Source organism: Rhinolophus sinicus, chromosome 17 (assembly GCF_057876585.1).
Source record: "Rhinolophus sinicus isolate RSI-liver-muscle chromosome 17, RSI-T2T, whole genome shotgun sequence".
NCBI classification, from domain to species: Eukaryota; Metazoa; Chordata; class Mammalia; order Chiroptera; family Rhinolophidae; genus Rhinolophus; species Rhinolophus sinicus.
Window position 1 is genome coordinate 130,436,164 of NC_142517.1, and position 19,315 is coordinate 130,455,478.

A 19,315-nucleotide genomic window follows, 5' to 3' on the forward strand; every position below is an offset into this window, starting at 1 on the left:
CTATTTTGGTGAGGCAGAGCTTCTTTTCACGTTTATTGGCTATCTGGGTCTTTTCTAATGCTCACAGTCTGTGCTTATTTTTCTGTTGGCTTCTTTGTGTTTTGACTAATTGAATTGTATAAACTCTTTACATACTTTAGACATTGTAATACAAGTATATTTACTGGGTCTATGACTTGTTTATGTTACATTTTGTGGCAAATTTAATACCGCTTTTCCTACCCTCAGGGTCATAAAGATAGCTTCTTATAGCTTCTTCTGAAATTTGGATTCTATTTAGCTTATTTTTCTAAGGAGCTGAACAGTGACCACTGACGTGTAACTGTTGGAATATAAAAGCCATCATTGCAGGCTCCTTTCATCAAGGTGGAGGCTCCTTTCAATAGTATGAATAATTGAAGGCTGTTATTTAAAACAATATACAACAAAGTTATAGTTTCAGGATCTTAAAAAAATAGAAAATGATAAGTCATATAATCTTACATGAGTGAACAAAACTTCATTCCTGAGCTCTTCAGAACTTTCTTTTGGAGTCCAAGCTTCAGCAAACTGCAGGAAATCCCATTTTTCCTTATCACCTTCCTCAGCCTGAAGTTGTTCCTTCCTGCCATTCAATGTATGCCCGGTAACCCGAGCCTGTAAGATGGAAAAGCATATGAATTTTATAACAGTTCACCTCACAGCTGACATTTGCTAAGCAGTAACTTGATTTTACACTTAAATCACCAGCAATCTGTTGAAGAAAATCAGATTGTTTCGACATATCATGCATGGGCTTTAGTAATATCATTATTCAAAATTACAACCAAATTACCAAGTCAATGATTCTTATTCTTTTGAGGAAAAGGTCTAACTAGAGAAATTATACTATTTGCTCTTCTCATCAAAACTTATATTCTAATGTATATACAATTTGAAATTGAACCTACATATGATTGACCATTTTGAATATCTATACTCAGTGATGGAAAACTGTTCTCTAATCCTTAGTCAAATCCTTTCTATAAACATCCCTCAAGGTTGGGAGAAGAGATCGCTCAGTGGACAGAGCAAGCACTGTCTCTCCTACTTTTTGTAGAGTCAAGGTACAGTCTGTCCTCTGGCCAAAATTACCTTGGAATGCAAGAATCCTTTTGAGAAAGGGTTTACTCTTTGCTTAGGAAAAAGACTTGGTGCTTGAAAGCATTATGGTTCCTTGCTAGCTAACCCTCTCCTCTAGCTTCTAAAATGGTAGCAGGGCTTGGAAGACAACAGGAATACATGCAAATTCATGCCACTCTCTTATTACAGAAGATAGCAGGTGTGGTCCTACCAACTGAAGCCTTTTCTGAACTTGGTCTCTATTAACATCAATATCTTAGAGTACTTAAGTATCTTTTGTCTGAAAACACTAAAACTCGGCCTCCTAACTCGTGTAGGCTGTGATAATAATGAGTAAGTTGGTAACCTGGTTTAAATTCAAGCTTTACCTTGCGATTCAACATTCCCCACATAACGGTGTCTAGAGTCCCATTTGCAATTAGGTAGTGAATATTCACAGAACTGCACTGTCCAATTCGGTGAACACGGTCTTCTGCTTGTTTTAGGTGTCCAGGGTCCCAGTACAACTCAGCAAATACAACATGAGTCGCAGCAGTAAATGTTAAACCCTAAGCAAAATAAAGTAAAGAAACTGAGATGCAAATAAACTTAGAACATAGCATAGAGCCATATGTAATAAAGTTTTTCTGAACATGTTAAATGGACAAGAGGATGCTGAAGGACTTAAAAATAAATCAGTAGTTCATTTTAAGCCAAATTAAGAAAATTTAATTCATGAAAGGCAAAGAAGACTGCTTATTGCGAAATAGCCAGGTGAACTACAACACATACATTTAAAACATATTTCAATATTTCAAAAGTCAGTTTGGATATATATATAAGTATATATTTACACATTTATTACACACACACGCAGAGTATATTTACTTCATTCCCTGATGAAAACTGGATTCACATCACCACTGTGAATCCAGTGGTGATGATACATTAATACATTATAAAATACATTATAAATGAGAATATAATTTCTAACACATGGTATCCATAGCAACTAGGCAGAGAGCAATGACATCCTCTATTCATTTAATTCATACTGCTGTTCTATAAAGCGAGAATATCATATCTCCCATCACACTGTTCTCTTCCTGTGAAATTTTTTGTTACATTCCAAAGGCCCTGAAGATTACTGGCTTATGTCTCAATATATAACATAATGGCATTTTTTGTGCAATTCTGTATGACATTAAAAGTATTAACTAAGTCTTGTTTTATAATCAATATAGAAAATAATGCAAAAATCCTCAAACTAAAAATGAGTCCAAAAATGCATGATTTTAAAGTTGGTAGGCTGAGTGTAATGTGAACCGTGCTTATGCTATTGCCACACATAGTACATGACCTTAGGTGGCCAACAGAAACACCTGCCACCCTTTGGGAGTATCACCTATCCATGCTGTGCACATGCCCTGGAACTTCTGTGAGTGAGTGACTTTTGTGACTGCTGTGCTGTTACTTTGATGTCATTTTAACTTTAAATATTTTTATATCACATAAAAAGGTCATACCATGTTTCCCCAAAAATAAGACCTAGCCAGACAATCAGCTCTAATGCGTCTTTTGGAGCAAAAATTAATATAAGACCCGGTCTTATTTTAATATAAGACCCGGTGTGATGTGATGTGATGTGATGTGATGTGATGTGATGTGATGTGATGTGATGTGATGTGATGTGATGTGATGTGATGTGATGTGATGTGATGTGATGTGATGTGATGTGATGTGATGTGATGTGATGTGATGTGATGTGATGTGATGTGATGTGATGTGATAGTACCAGGTCTTATATCAATTTTTGCTCCAAAATACACATTCGAGCCGATTGTCTGGTTAGGTCTTATTTTCAGGGAAACACGGTACTAGCATTCTCTAAATGGTGTTACTAGTTCTCAAGCTGAAAATTCACTGATGATCAATCACTTTGGAACAGAATTTAGAAGTAATAAAAACATGGAGGGAGTCAAACAGGCATCATGCTAAACCGTGCTGCTATTTAGGACAGGAAAAGCCACAACATGTTAGAGATAATGCTGAGAAATAAGAAGCATTTAAAGAGGGGTGTAAAAAGCATGTGAGCTTACAAGAAAAAAGGGAAAAAAATGCTGGCAAGATCAACATCACTCTAAGAGACTACTAAACTACCATGGAGGAAGACTCAATGCCCCAAGAATAAAGCCTTTTCTACTTTCCTTTATATTCCTAGAAGATACTAGTGTGAGTTTTGAATTTACAAGGTCTTCAGGAATACAGCATGAATAAAATGTGAGTCCCTGTGCAATCTTAATTTCAAAGTCTTTTATCAGGCCACTCCTAAACTCTCCTACCTGGCTTCCTCCTTCCTTACTTGTCCCATGCTATGAGTACTCCATTTCGAATTTTAAGTTTTTTGATGCTATTGTCTATGTCTGGAATATTCTAACAGATATAAAACTCAGATTAGTGGAAGTTGAATCCGACACGAGGGAAGTGTTGAAACAGCCCTCCCTTCGATTAGAATTCCTAGTGAGTTCCAGAATGTCTTCATCCTTGTGGAATTGCTCTCTACATACAATTTTATATACATATATTCATTACCTGGGTAACAGCAGATCTTTGGCCCTGGTTCACAGAAGATGCCAGATATGGCATATACCAGGTTGGACGCAAGGTGATATATATGCTCAAATTCTTTTCCCTGTGTTAAATATCCTGGCTTAGACGTTTATATAAAATATTTTAGAATGTTAGTAGAAAAACGTTTCAGAAGGTTCCCCTTTCACACAGTGTGACAGAGACTGTTATTGCCTTCCATAATATCCAGTCTTTTCTTATGCTTCTGTAACGTGATACCTGATTTTTAGCATGACTACCTAGAATAAAGGGTGCTTTTCCCAGCTACCCTTGAAGTTAGTTGTGGTCATGGGACTAACTGCCAATGAGATGTAGCATGCCTCGCTCCAGTCAGCTGACTGGATCGCAGACCTGATGGAGGAGCGCTAGCCAGCCTCTGAGGTAAGATACCTGCTCGGAGTGAGGAAGCAGAAAGCCCGAGAGTGGCTAGTACTAAGGACTTAGTAGAACTGCCAAGCTAACCTTGGATTGTCTGCGTGAGAGAATAAATCTTTATGTATTTAAGTCATTCTTAATTGGGGTTTTCATTTACATGCAGCCAAACGTAATTCTGGAGGACAAACCGGGGGCACTCCATAAAAAGTTCTCAGACAGAAGAGTTCTTATCCCTCAGGCCACCTTGTCTCACAGACTGATGAAAACCACCAAGTAAATTTCTGTAAGAAGGGATGGGAAAATTCGATGCAAATTCAAAGGAAGGAGAAATGGGCATGAAAAAGTATTACAATCAAATGAATGATACTCTTCCAGGAAATTCTTTCCTTGAAAACTAAGGAAGATTTGTGTCAGAGGTGTTACGATCTCCTTCTATTACACTTTCTAACACGCTCCAACATAGAATGAATGTTTATTACACTAGATATCAGATGTAAAGTTATAATTATGGTTAATGGCTTGTTTATTATCTCAAAGACATTTCATTATCAAATTGAGACCTGAAATTTCTTACCTGACCAGCAGCCTGAATGCTTAGGATAGCCACACGAGTCTCAGGATCCTTTTGAAACTGATTAACCAGATGTATTCTTTCGGAAGATGGAACACTTCCATCTATCCTAACATAACGAGTCTAGCATTAACAAAGGAAATGGAAAAATTAGGACAAGCCTCTATGCATCCATCTCATTTTATATATCTTATAGCTTATTTTTACATTCGTATAATAAAATAGAAACTGGTTAAGATGACAGGTTGGTAAATGTTATACAGTAATAATCTTAATCAAATTTCTTATTAATAGCTTTTGATAACAATTTTCTGTTTTTTAATCTTTGAAGTTCCTTGAGGGTATGAACTATGTCTAATTCATCTTCATACCATCATTGTTAAGCATAATGCCTTGTATATAGCAGGAGTTTCCTAAGTCATTACTAAATTAAGCTAATGTCTTCAGTAAAATTCTATGTAAATTGACATGCAAATTTAATCATGGATCAGAATAACTTTCAAGTTATAGGATCACTAGTTCTAAAGTAAAAGTAAAGTCAGACATGTGAGAAAGGAAAAAGAGGATTCTGCCCACGTATTAGGAATTCATGAAGAGTAGTATGTCTGTTTCTGAAATAGCCAAATATTAACTGGGAAAATACCTTTTTAAATGTACCATTTGAGTTCTCTTTTTTTCACATTATTAAATTTAAAAGAAAAGTGTGTTATGGTCCTCTCCATCGAGGTGGAGACCAAGACACCCATCCACAAAAAGTAGGAAAACATCAAACATTAAACAATGTCTTTTAAGAATGATTTAAGTTGAGAAAAGGGAGCAATTAGTGTGTGTTAGAATAGTTAAAAAGAACTTATTATTCGACTTTGTAAAACAAGTATAAGGCCTCAATTTCAAATAATCTCATTTATATATGCATTTTCATGGAAAACATAGTCTTAAATAGTTGAGACACTTATAAGAAAATAGTCAAGTTGATCATTAAATAGAATGTCCCGTAACTTTCTATGTCCTCACAAAACAGATATAAATTGACCAGTGATCCATTTAATATCTATTAAGGGAGATTATAAAATCTTCTGAGGGTCTTTCTGAAGAAAACACATTGTCAGGCTAGGGAAAATTTGAGAGAAATTCACTTCCAACACCATGACTACCTATATTTTTAACTCTTAGTGACGCTAAATACATCAGTAAAGCAGACGTGGGAAAAAGAGACAGACCGCTGTACTTGGGATAGATTCCAGTAGTTTTTAGGTATAATGGAATCAGAATAAGAAAATAATATGCATCTACTATTATTGGCCACTCATTTACAAATTATTTCTAAGGTTAATTAACTCTCCTTCAGAAAGTGTTTTACAGACACTACAAGATAATCAATGAGATAGTACCTTTTAATGTACAGTAGTACTTTATATTATGAAACTCTTTCAATGAAGGAGATACTAGAATTACTTCTTTGGTAATGCTAATGAACCTATTAGCTAGTGCTTGAAAAATCTATACTGTACAAAATGTTAAAAAAATAAGGTTTTATTCCTCCATTAAAAAAAAGAAAGAAATCTACCTACACAGGCAAGTGGTTCTGCTGCTACACGGATGTTAAGCTCACACAATTTGTCAGGAAATTTCTGGCTGCTTCTGAGCATCTCTAGAGGCACTTGCACATAAAGGGAGATGACAGGTTTAAACTTTGAAAGAAAAAATGGAAGATGCTGTCGCTATAAGGCTGCTGGGGAGCAAGGTAGACTCAACGAAATGCAGTAAGGCCAGCAGGTGTGGTGCAGCTTACCTGACAGACTGCCTGGGCCATTTGTTATAAATTCACCTACACTAAATCTTAATAACTATGTTCTATAGAGTATGCTACCTGGAATTTAAAAGGTATGACAATAGCTGGACACAAAAATTGGCTGAATTCATTCTTCCTTTCCCCTCAGCATCACCCACATTCTAAGGTTGGCTTGCAGGTAAACAAAAATTTTAATTTTTAACTTCCTATACCGGTCTCAAAGGATATACGCAGTGATAAAAATGGAATTCACATTATAGCCTATCAAGGCAGCATATTTTGATCAATCCAGATCATCTAATCCCTTAAAAATTGTACATATGTAAAAATGTTTACTGAAAAATCATTTCATCAAAAATTTAATAGTGTATCATCAACACATTAGTAACAATATAATCCGCAAGAAAAATATCTAGTAATAATTTATATATATCATGTAAAGCAGGCAAAAGACTTAATTATAAGACAACTGATGTTTAGTTTATTAAAAATCTACATCCTAAAAGTACTATATAAAAAAATGGTAACATACCTTGTTTTCTATGACTGCTTCTGTGCAAGCTTGGAGCATGCTTAAATGGTGAGCGAAAACCAGAAATTTAAGTGTATCGTTCTGAAGCATCATCTTAATGTAATCCTTTACAGCACCTGCCTAAATATTAAAAGTTGAACTTTATTAATGTCATATAAATGTTTACTGAAAAATCATTTCATCAAATATATGGTGATGGAAGGAGAACTGACTCTGGGTGGTGAACACACAATGTGATATATAGATGATGTATTACAGAATTGTACACTTGAAACTTATGTAACTTTACTAACCATTGTCACTCCAATAAATTTTAATGAAAAATCACTTCACTTTTAAATCAATAAAAAGCTTCTCAAAAATTAATATGTTTCTAACTGCTTTATTTTCTTAGCAGCCTAAGAAAGCAGAAGCTCACATATAAGGGTATGTGAAAGAGGGAGAAATGAGGAAAAAAACTGAGAAGTAAAACAAAAACAAGACAAGAATTAGAAGGGAAAAACAAACAAACAAACAAGAAAAGAGCTTCAATGGAAAGTCAGTAGTCAATCAGACTACGGCCAAGAAGAGGTTGGTGGTTTAGTCATTTTCAAAAAACCTTGTATAGAAGTGAAATATCGTTAAGGAGAAAATGGAAGGTAAAAAAATCAGATGAATAGCTTTTTTTTAAAAAAAAAAAAAAAGGGAAGACTAAAAAGAATAAAAGCTGGAACTGAAGCTTAAGGGTAGAGAAAAACTCGTTTATTCATTTTTTAAACTAAAAAATTTAAATAGGTTTACAAACAGGCCATTTTAAGAAGCAAATAGGCTAAGAGAAGTGGAAACTGAGGGGATTTGGTTTGTTTCCAGGATGGAGAAGGTCACAGAAGAGGCTGAAGTGATGAGATTAAGGGCACAGAAGAGAGTCTGAGAGAACAGGTGGAGGTACAACGAAACTGTAGGGCAGAAAAGAGAAAACCACGCAAGTGCAGATTGAATAGGTGTTTTTGAGTTAACCTGAGGCCAAGTTACCTTAAGAGTGAGAAATCAATATAAGATTAATAGAACTTAAATTTAAAGTAGATAGCATCAATTAAATCTAAAACATGAATATAGATTATTAACTGTTAAAAACGAGTTAGAATTTTGGGAAAAGACAGCAGGCGGAACATATTTAACCTCTACTCCCTCTCATGCTATATTTAAATGATAGTAAAGTGTTTAGGGAGAAAGAGAATTAGAGAGGAATCAATAGCAACAGAACTTTAGAAGCTGAAAATTAGATAGATGCCTGGGAACTGATTAGCCAACCTAACAATTCCGAAGCTGGCAGTACAAAAAACTGAGAAGCACCTGTTTTACAGTGTAGTAATCTAAAAAAGCTCAGCAAATGGCATGTCTGGAAGTGAGGGTGGGGGTGTGGCTAACATAGGAAGATTGGTTGAAAGCATGTTTAAGTAGTTGATCCCCGATGCAACACTGATCCATACCTCCCCTCTGCCCATTCCACAAAATAGGTGACTTCCTAACCCATCCTGGCAAAAAACTAGAGATTTTCTAGAGAGAGTGAAACAGAAGGTATCCAGATGGAGGAATCTCACATTCATGGTAGGCTACTTACAAAAATCATGGGGATTAAACGAAAGTTACATAATAAATGCTGAAATCTGCCCTTTTCTCTCAACTTTCTTACTCCTACAGGCCCAAAACAGACAAAAAGGCTTTTATCTTCTAAGCAGGAGAGCAGGATCATATAAAATGATTCTTTTCGAGGGGTAATCTGACCACCCAAAGAGGAAAGATTAAAGATACTGATATTGGGGGCTCCTCAGCAAGACATCCTAGTCACATGACCCTTTATTGAAGGCCACAGTTTACAAGCCACATCCATGAAGAGTTTCCAGTCAGTGTTTAGTATCTTGTAAATATAAGCAAACAATCAGTGATCACCAAGCATTTGTAGAAAGCAACCTATATGAACAGATAAACGATACAGAGAGAAGAAAACTAGAAGAGATTACATTTATATAACAAGAATAATGTTACAAAAAGGGAATAATTGGGGAGAAAGGTAAGGACTCTTGGAAATTAAAAATATCATAGCAGAAATGAAAAGTTCATTGGTTATTAAGCTGAGGAAATCTTCCAGAAAGTAGATGGAAAATTATTAAAAATGTATAAAATATAAGAAAATTAGAGTACCAGGTCATGATGGCCATATATGGATAATAAAAGTTCTAGAAAATAATACAGAGAAAACAGAGGAAAAAAATAATTAAAGAACTAAAGAATGTTTTATAGAACGACATAAGTTTCCAAAATGGGATATAGAAAAGGCCCACTGAATATCCTTCATGATTGATGAAAATGGACCCAGAGCAAGTTCCGTCATCATGACATTTTAGAACACAGGGGACAAAGAAACAATTTTGTGAGCTTCCAGGGGGTGGGGGGGGAGGAAAAGATTTCATAGAATCAAAATAGAATAAAAATGTTGAATTGCATTGGATACCTCAACATCAATACTAAAAATTCTGAGAGAAAATGATTTCCAACTAAGAATTTATATCTAGCCAAATTAAAAATCAGATATAAAAGTAGAATAAAGGCATTTTCAAATATGTAGGGATTCAAATAATTTACCTCCAATGTACCCTTTTTATAGGAGGCTACTGAAGAAAGTGGCCCAGCAAAACAAGAAAGTAAACAAATACAGAAAATATATCAACTAAAGAAGTAATTCAGCATAAAGAAAAAATAAAGAAAATCCCCAGGACGTGAGCGCTGCAGCAGACTGGATGAGCAAAAAGTCAAGACTAGAGCTGATCAAATTGCTACAGAAGAAATTTCTTTAAGAAGTTAATGAAATGTTAATGTTTAAAGATATTGAGAAGAGATTAAACAGCTAGGGGTAAGTTTGAAGATGAATTACTGAAAATGAGTTATAGAAGCATGGAAGTATTCATAGTATATTGCACAGTTCACCTGTAAATATAAACACGGTTCTAATAACATACATGATGAATATTGATCAAGCCAAAATTAGTATAAATTGTTATAAAATGAGTAAAGTCTATCTATTTATCTATCTATCTGTCTGTCTGTCTGTCTGTCTCTCTATCCATCCATTCATGCGTCTACCTACATACCTACCTACGTACCTGCCTACCTATCTACCTACCTACCTGCCTGCCACTTTGTTGGGAGAATGGGACTACGGGAAAAATCTGGGTGTGAGGGTGGCCGGAGGAGTGAAAGAACTCAACTTTTATCTTTCATATTGGGAAGCCAATTGATGACAGTTAAAATACAAAGCAAGCAGTAATACAAACAAAAAAAGCAAGACAAACACAATGCTGAGAGGTTTGAAGTAAATACTAAAAAAATCAGCTGAAAGAATGGAAAGTGGTTACTTCTGGGGAGTTAAGTTTAGGGAACTGTTACGTTTTGAAACGGCTATTTCTCCTCATTAAACTGTGACCATATAGAGCTTTTGTAACAATAATAATAAAAAAATTTAAACAGGGGTGTTTCAAAATTTAAAAATACCTATTTAAAATTCATACATATGACTATAAAGTCACAAGACTGATTCTGCAAGCTACATTTTGTGTGTCTAAATTTTCTAAACAACAGCAATTCATCATACAATGAGACTAGAGGCTGTTAAGAACTTTAGCCTTGGATTTCAGTGCCTCAGAAAGTGGAAACGAAGCCCTCTCAAAATAAGGAGCTATAAATTCCGGATACGTTGCCATAGTAACTGAACCACTTTAATAAACTGCATGTTTGCCTAAAGAGCTGTATTTACTGTGATAAGTCTTTCAAAAATTACATGTCAAGTTGGAGTATTTTTAAGGTACATTCATTTCCCATCCATTGCAGACTGTGTAATCACTGTACCGGCAGCCTTAGATGCATTCCCCACCTCTCTAACCTAACCATGTCTTCTAGAATCCCCTCTACTGATATCACCCGCTCCTTGTTACAGCCAGAAACTGCTGATGCCAAAGCTCATGGCCCCTACTCCCGACTCCTTGCAATCACTGGCTCAGAAAGGCTTATGGTTACTATTATAATTTTAAAGTTCAATTGAATAATGAACTAAAAAGTCTCTTGGGACTAACCTAGTAAACTTAACTATCATTGTGATATTGCTCCCCAAGAGAAAAATGTATTTGGAGAACCAAAATAACTATGTAACAAATGACACTTCCGATTCTCTTAGGTTCTTAGGTTGGGGATTGCATAGGCTTGCATTCTAAAATGTACTACACATGCACTTTAACTATTCTGATTTTATTCTAATTAAAATTGTCACTGCACTGTCATATTTTAAGTTATCTGAGCAGAAATTTGCTTTCAAACTATCTTAAATGCATATTATGTGGAATGGCAGGTCCTATTCATGACCAGGTTATACTGGTTCAGGTTTTGTAGAAGTTGCAGAAATTCCATTTATTCACAATTCTAGTTTTACTGAAGTTGGACTGTTAGTAATGTGTCCGTTAGTCAAAGGTCTAATTTAAACAATTAATGAAGACTGCCTGCTACATCTCATTTAAAGAAATGCAGAAATGAAGAGAATATGTTGTAAAATTTGTTTCTTAGGTTTTTTCCAGTGATGTGGTGCACATCATTTCTTTATCAGTTGATAAAGAAAAACCTACATTTAATGAAAGGCTGGTTGAAAGTTACTTGATTTTAAATTGTCAGCTTTCAGTCAAATAAGAGGGAAAAAGAAAAAATGAAAAAAGATTAAACCTGAGCTATGAAAAGACTCGCTCCTTGATCAAACTTTAGTGAAGCTTCTCTGAGCTCCCTGCTAGAGCAGGCCTTAAGCTGGGCCTTCTGAGTTTGTCCTGTTCTTGCCAGGCGTGCATTGTCCAGTCTCAGCAAGACTCTTGCTAAGTCAGTTACCGAGAATGCCCCCACCCTTGAGACCTGATGAACCCTTGATATCCGATCAACTTCCTCATGCCCCACCTGTGACGTCTAAGTCGTGGACCTGTCTTTAGCAAAAATCCTGTTAGGTCAGTTTAGTAAGACTCCCCCTACCCTCGGTGTTTCCTCTTAGTAATTTTCAATCCACCAGCCCCCTCATCCGGCTGGTTTGCTCTAAATCCTTACCTGTCCTTGTATTCAGACTCGAGCGATCTCTCTCCTCAATTGCAATAGAATTGATTCCTATTGCAATAATCTTGAATCAAGTCGTCCTTACCATTTTAACAAGGGTCAGAATAATTTTTTCTTTAACAGCTATAAATTCTAGATTTTATAGGGAGTGTGAGCCCTAAAGAAGCTTCTCTGAGTTCTGAAGTCCTCAGACACCAGACAAAATGGAAGTTTTGTTCAGATATCTGATGGCCACATGCTCTTCAAGCCCTTCTCAATCAACAAGAGGTGAACTGTGAGTGGTCTAAGCAAGCCCAGCACTTCCATTCCCCTGCACGGGACTAATAAGAAATGTGAGAAGGCTGCTGGGGGCTGACAAAGGGACTATTAGGAAAGCTTTGCCTTGCTGTGGACATTATAGCCTGTACTTGATACAGGAATTACAGCAGCCATCTTGGGGCTATTATGGAAGCAGCTGAGGACAAGTGATGAACTAGGTCAGCCAAAGCAAAAAGACAGAAGAACCTGGGTTCTTAAAAACAACAACAACAACAAAAACCCAACAGCTTTATTGAGATATAATTCAGACCACAAAATCCACCCATTTAAAATGCACAATTCAATTTAGCCTTTAGTATATTCACCAAGTTGTATATCCATCACCACAAGCAATTTTAGAATATTTTTATTATCCTAAAAAGTAACCCTTTATCTCTTAGGTGTCACCTCCCCACCCCAGGTCCCTGCATCACCTCTCGCTCTAGGCAAATACTAATCTATTTTATCTCTGAGGATTGGACTATTTTGGACATTTCATATAAATGGAATCATAAAATGGTCTTTTGTTACTGGCTTCTTTATTAGCATGATGTTTTCAATTCATGTTGTAGCATGTATCAGTATTTAATTTCTTTTCTATTGCCAAATAACATCCCATAGATATACCACATGTTATTTGCCCATTAATCAGTTGATATCCTCCCTGCCCTTCTGGTTTTTATTCATTTATCTAATTCACCTTATACTGTTTCTTATTAATTTATTTATTTGTGATAGTGGATTCTTTATCCTTTATCTTTTATCTATTCTTTATCTTTATCCTTTAACATTATTGTAATGAGGAAAGGAAAGTACCAAGGTCATCCCCTGGCCTGCCCTCGCCCTCAGACCAACACAAGAGAAAGGGTAGGAATTTGTTTTCTACCATCCTTTCCCTTCTGTCCATGGTTCTTTAAAATTTAGAAACCATTTCATCAACCTGAAAAAATACTTTCTACCCCGGTAGTTTAGGGAAAGATTGGGTAGTTCCATTCTATAATGTCAGTATTTTGGGCATTTTCACGAGCCCCATGCCAAAATTTTCCCACAGAAAACAACAGTTTTACTTCCACAGATGGTTTGGGAGAACTACTGGAAGTGTTATTTTCTTATCTTTAGGCATGTTTATGAATATATCTGTAAATAGAAATTTTTTATTACATCTAATGTTTTGACATTGACCAAGTTCCACAAGCAGCCATTTTACCCTGAGAAGCAGAAGGTTTACAATACAGTGCAAAGAGAGGAATTCCAGTTTAATGCCTTAACCAAGACAATTTTACAAAAGAAACTGGGATCCTAAATCTTCCCAGAAAATTTTTTGGAACAAGACATAATAAAGTAATTATTCTGCCTAATCTAATATAATTTGTATCTATCTATCTATCTATCTATCTGTCTGTCTGTCTGTCTGTCTGTCTATCTATCTATCTATCTAGAGTGGATGAGAGAGAACATTCCCACGAATGACATACTCCATTGGGTTTACTCAAATTTAGAGAAAGTTACAAAGTGAAGCCAATAGTTTTATGGACTTTAAAAAAATTGTTTCCATGAAACTTGATTTAATGGAAGTCTGGTCATAAAAGTCATTGATCAAAACAGCTAATTTAATTCTTTTAAAATGAAATTCAATTTTTAAAAACATTCTCAATTTCTTTCCAAACTCCATCCACTGGTTATGTCAATAAGGTAATTAACTTCGTGTTACTAAAGATAAGCAGGAATAAACCTTACTTGAGTGTTAAAAATTATAACACATAGAACATTCAGACTGTAAAATTTGGAATCTTCTCCATGCCTGTGCAGGGATGCTGAAAAATCATGAATAGGGAAATAGGCACACATTTAAATCCATAGTCACTAACAACTATTCAATTTATCCAGCTATCCTATGGGAATGATAGCTAAGGGCATGTACTCGGAGCCAGACTGTCTGGGTTCAAATCTTGCCTCTATCATTTACAATCTGAGAGTCTTTGAACAAGTCACTTAGACTGTTTTATTAGGTTAGTGCAAAAGTAATTACAGTTTAAAAGGTTAAAAATAATTGCAAAAACCACAATTACTTTTGCACCAAACTAATAGTTTACTATTTATAAAAAGGGGATACAAAGTACCTATACCCCATAAGTGGTGAATATTAAATGAGTTAGTGCATAAAACATGCTAGTAATAGTGCTTGGCACATGGTAAACACCGTAAAAGGTGCAGTTCTTATTATTACACTATTTCCCTCAGTAAACTGCAAAAACAACTTCAACCTGGACCACTTTTTTTGAAATCAGAACCTATGACTTTTGGCTCTCAAACTTCCCACTGCCCAGAGAAAACAGACTTCATGATCTGAGAGTTCCATTACTTTTCCTTACTTTTACTCATTGTCACTTCCTTTCCTTTTATAACAGAGATATTTCTTCTCTTCTCTAAGGCAAATCCCTCCTGCTGTGATTCCAAGCTTAAACATTTCTGCCACTGCCAAATCCTCACTGGGCTCTTCCTTTTCAAGTGGGTATTTCTATATCTTTAACAGAGCCTTCCTCCATGAAAACATGGCCACAAAGCTAACATACCATGTCTCTCCTCCTCTAAAATGACAACGTTAGTGTTTTATTTGCACTGTGTTATTACTGACCATCTCCTTACTAATGAACAGGAGACAGACCTTGCCTGGTTCAGAGCCAGAGACCCTTTCCTCCACCAAAGAACTGGCATAGGAAGATGCACGCTTCAGTCTCACAATATCCCAGGCCCTGCTATACAGCGACTATTGCAGTGGCCTCATTATACCTCAATGCATATTGTATGTGGGATTCTACCTGTCTGTGTTAAGTCGCTGAGGCAAAACAGCAAAGAGAAAATGCACTTGGTGCATAATGGAACTATGTTTGAAGCAATCTGCCTTCTGCAAAATTTTTAAGGGACTAAGGAATGCTGCCATTCCCCAAATGACAGGAAAATTTAAGTTATGGGTTGGTTTCATCATTTTTATAGAAAAATCACTGGCATTTCTCTAAAAATGGTTTTCTCTAAAAATGAGATGTTGTTGTAATGTACCAGAAAGTGGCTGGAAGTTGGCTAAAAAATGTATACCACTTATATGATTTTTTTTTCCCTAGGAGAGTATCACACTGAGCCTAAATCTAAAGAATCTGTTCATTTGCATCCAGTATATTGTCAACAAATATTAAAAGCAATAAGAATAATGACATAGAAGAAAAATAATTCTAATGATCTGAGATCCTTCACTAATTGACGTTTTTACCAGTAATATTATTTTATGTGCATTTCCTTTGTTTAGTGTTTATCATAATTACTTACTGCTTATTATCATTATTAAACTTCTTATCACTACAAAACACCTGAGAAAGAGATCTCAGTAATGTAGTAACAAAACTAAGGAGATAATAACAAACATACTTAAAACTTATGTAGCCTCTATCCTCCCAAGAAGTACTTACTCTCAAAAGTTAGACCAGCATAAATATTTATACAGCACATGGATGACATATGTCAGTACCATAACTGGATAGTACTGTAGCACTGTTTATCTTAAAAACTGTCATATCAATATCACGTATTTTGCTGACATGACCTAATTTGGAGAACTAGCATAGGATTCTTGTCTGCCTAGAAGACACTGTAGGATATGAGAAAATGAAGAGAGATTAGAGCAGAAAAGAAATCTGTCCTGCAGCTCTAGAAAACTAGGAAAGATGGAGACACATTTGTCTGGAAGGCTTTAAACATAACTCTGCCTAGAGCCAAGGAAGAGGACAGATGACCCCCAGAGGTCCTTTCTAGCCCATTGTTCTTTAACCACAATTAATGGATTGTGTTAAAATAGTTATATACTGTGTTTCCCCCAAAATAAGACCTAACTGGAGAACAGGCCCTAGCATGATTTTTCAGGGTGACAGCCCCTGAACATAAGTCCTGATGAGTCTTTTGGAGCAAAAATTAATACAAGACCTGGTCTTATTTTCGGGAAAACATGGTAAATGGATGAGGAAAGTATTTGCTTCCTCAGAAGAGCTGACGAGAAAAAGATTTCACACTTTACACATTAATTATGTAGTTACAAATCTTTAAAAATTAACGTCCACAAATAATAAAGGCATTTGCCCCAAAAAGAGGATATCCTATAGGTAACTATATATTCTACACAAATGTATTCACATATTTACTATATACTCACACATTTACTTGAAAACTCATTATTTTTTTTAAAAATCTTCTTACTCTTATCCAGATTTTCAAATTGAGATAAACTATCATGGGTTATACTTATCTTTCAGTTCCACAACATAATCGTTCAAATGATTCAATAAAGAGAAAAGTATTTCTAACATGATGCTGCAGAGTACAAAGCAACCTTGCATCACCTACCAGCTGGGCCTCGCTGAGCGGCACCGATCCTCACTGTGCACGTACTGCAGCTCCTGTTCTTCTCAGTCTCAATGAATGGCGCAGGCATCACCCCAGTTGACCAAGCAAGAAATCTGGATTCTACTTTTTCCCTCCCCTCCATACTCAGTCAGGTACTAGTATCCAATGATTTACTCTTCATAACTCTTGAATTATTCCTTTCTTTCCAGTTAAGATGTGGTGCAGCGATGTGGATTACCAGTGCGCCATCCCAACTGGATTCCCTGCCTACGGGCTTGTTTCTTCCAGTGTATTCGCTACAGAGCTACACTGTAGTTCTCTTCCTAAAGCACACATCTGGTCATTTTACTCTACTCTACCTGATTACTCAGACCCCCGAGGATAAATTACGAACTACGAACTGTGACCTTCATGATATGGTTACTGCTCACTGTTATCTCCCGCCTAATCGCTCTCAGAATTCCTCCCTGAAACGCTATGCTTTAGCCATGATGACCTACTTTGGGTTTCCAAAATATGCCATTTCTTTGAGAGTTTGCAAAAACTATTCATCTGTATGAAATATACTCCATCAGCCCCATCCCCTTCCTATCTCATTCCCCTCCCTTTTGGTTGGCTGCATCTTCTGTCCCATTCCTTGGGATGTCTTTCCGGACCGCCCCCTCCCCCCCCAGAATAGCCCAGGTGTCTTCTCTAGTGTGCTTCCACTGTTTGAAGCACTAAATATACTCTACCCTCGCTAAACATTTATTGTGCTGTCTTTGCCAACAGATTCAAACTGTATCTTGTTTACCATGTCTCCCTAGCACCAAGCATGATCCTTGCCACATAGTAGCATTTGAATTAGTATCTGTTGAATTAGTCAGGGAAACACTTAGCCAAGAAAGGAAGCTTCAATGCTAGTTTGCGTACAACATAGTAGCCAATTTGTAATCTGTGGTATTTCAGAAGTTCCTTTACAAACTGCTTCAGGAGAACTCTAAAACAGTTTCTCACAAAAACAATATTAAACGTGGTCAATAATTAGCTACCTTCCCCAAAGTCTATTTCATCCATAATGTAGCTAAACTATATGAAATGTAGCTAAACTATATTATTTAGTTACCATAGACCCTAACTACTGGATGTCAATAATGTTTCTGGGGAAAACGTGTGAAGAATCCAACTCAGTAATGCCATGAACTAATTATTTCTGGCTGCAGCCAAGGAATAGAAAATATACATAGTTCCAATTTATGTAGGTGGTTGAGGATAGAGGTTCTAACACCTAATAGGGAGGAAATGAAAAATGACTCAAAACTAGGGAATAGGGTTGGCAAGGACTGGTCTGCTGCTGCCACTAGTCTTTGGGAAAATGTTCCAATCTGGGGACAACTGACTTTTTATCTTTTTCTATTCCTTCAAGGATGCTAGGAATTACATACCTACTATCCTGATTTCCAACAAGGGTTTCTTACCACACACAGGAAACTACTATCTAAAAGGTTCTCATATGCGTTCTTTTTCCTTAAGCAAGCATTCTGTACTCAGTACTAAGTAAAAAGAAAACCTAGCAAGCAATCAAACAAACAAAAAACAAGATAGCTATTAACTCTAGGAAAAACAATAGTTGTCAAAGAAATGTAATTAGAGCTCAACTGTGAAATGTTTAACACAGTCATTATACTGTAAACAATGAACACTAATCAAACCAAAAATTATGATAAAAAATTATGATATGGGAAAACAGAGCAGGGTGAATGTATTGCAAATATTTTCTTCTAATCTGTATTTTGCATTTGCATTTTCGTAACAGTATCTTTCATACATCATACTTTATTGAAACACTGTTAAGTTTTAGTTTTCAGTCCCATTTTTTCCCTTTAAAGGATGTGCTTTTTCTGATGTCAAATTATATGGTACACATGAAATTTATATAATGTTATTAACCCATGTTATTTCAATAAGTTTAATAATAATATAAAAAGTATATGCTCTTTGTAGCCTATCTAAAAAAAAGTTCCTACCAAAGGTTGGGAATATATTTATGTATGCATGCTAAAAAAAGTTTTATAAGTTAGCTATATTTATGTCTTTGACCCACTTCAAGTTAATTTTTATGTATGATGTGAGATAATGGTTAAGGCTTTTTTGTGTTATCCTTAGATATCCGACTGTCCTAATACTATTTGTTGGAAAAACTATCATTTCCCATTGATAATTATCCCCTTTCCTAATATCTACTGACAATCTATGTAAAGGTCTATTTCTGGCCTCTCTTTTCTGGTTCATTAATATAAATGTCTCCCCTCATGCCAATACCACAAAGTCTTGATTACTGTAACTGTATAGTATTTACATCACATGTGTGAGTCTTCCAACTTTGTTCAGAATTGTTTTGGCTGTACTAAGTCCTTTGTGTTGCCTCATAAATTTTATATTCAGCTTGCCAATTTCTACAAAAAGGACTACAGGGATTTGATTATCATTGCACTGACTATATACATTAATTTACAGCGAACTGGCACCTTAATAATATTCAATCTTTTGATTCATG

General features: G+C 35.8%; 1 protein-coding gene across 4 annotated transcripts in view; it reads right to left on the bottom strand.

Annotated features, from left to right (window-relative positions):
• Positions 1–19,315, bottom strand: part of ZRANB3 (zinc finger RANBP2-type containing 3) — a 186,212-nt gene that overhangs the window by 40,525 nt on the left and 126,372 nt on the right. For all 4 annotated transcript variants that reach the window (XM_088793743.1, XM_088793744.1, XM_088793742.1 and 1 more), the window contains 4 exons: positions 6,979–7,098; positions 4,658–4,777; positions 1,470–1,649; positions 484–636 (listed from right to left, as the gene is read on the bottom strand). In XM_088793743.1, coding sequence (XP_088649869.1) covers positions 484–636; positions 1,470–1,649; positions 4,658–4,777; positions 6,979–7,098 — 573 coding nt within the window. The remainder of the gene's footprint in view (positions 1–483; positions 637–1,469; positions 1,650–4,657; positions 4,778–6,978; positions 7,099–19,315) is intronic.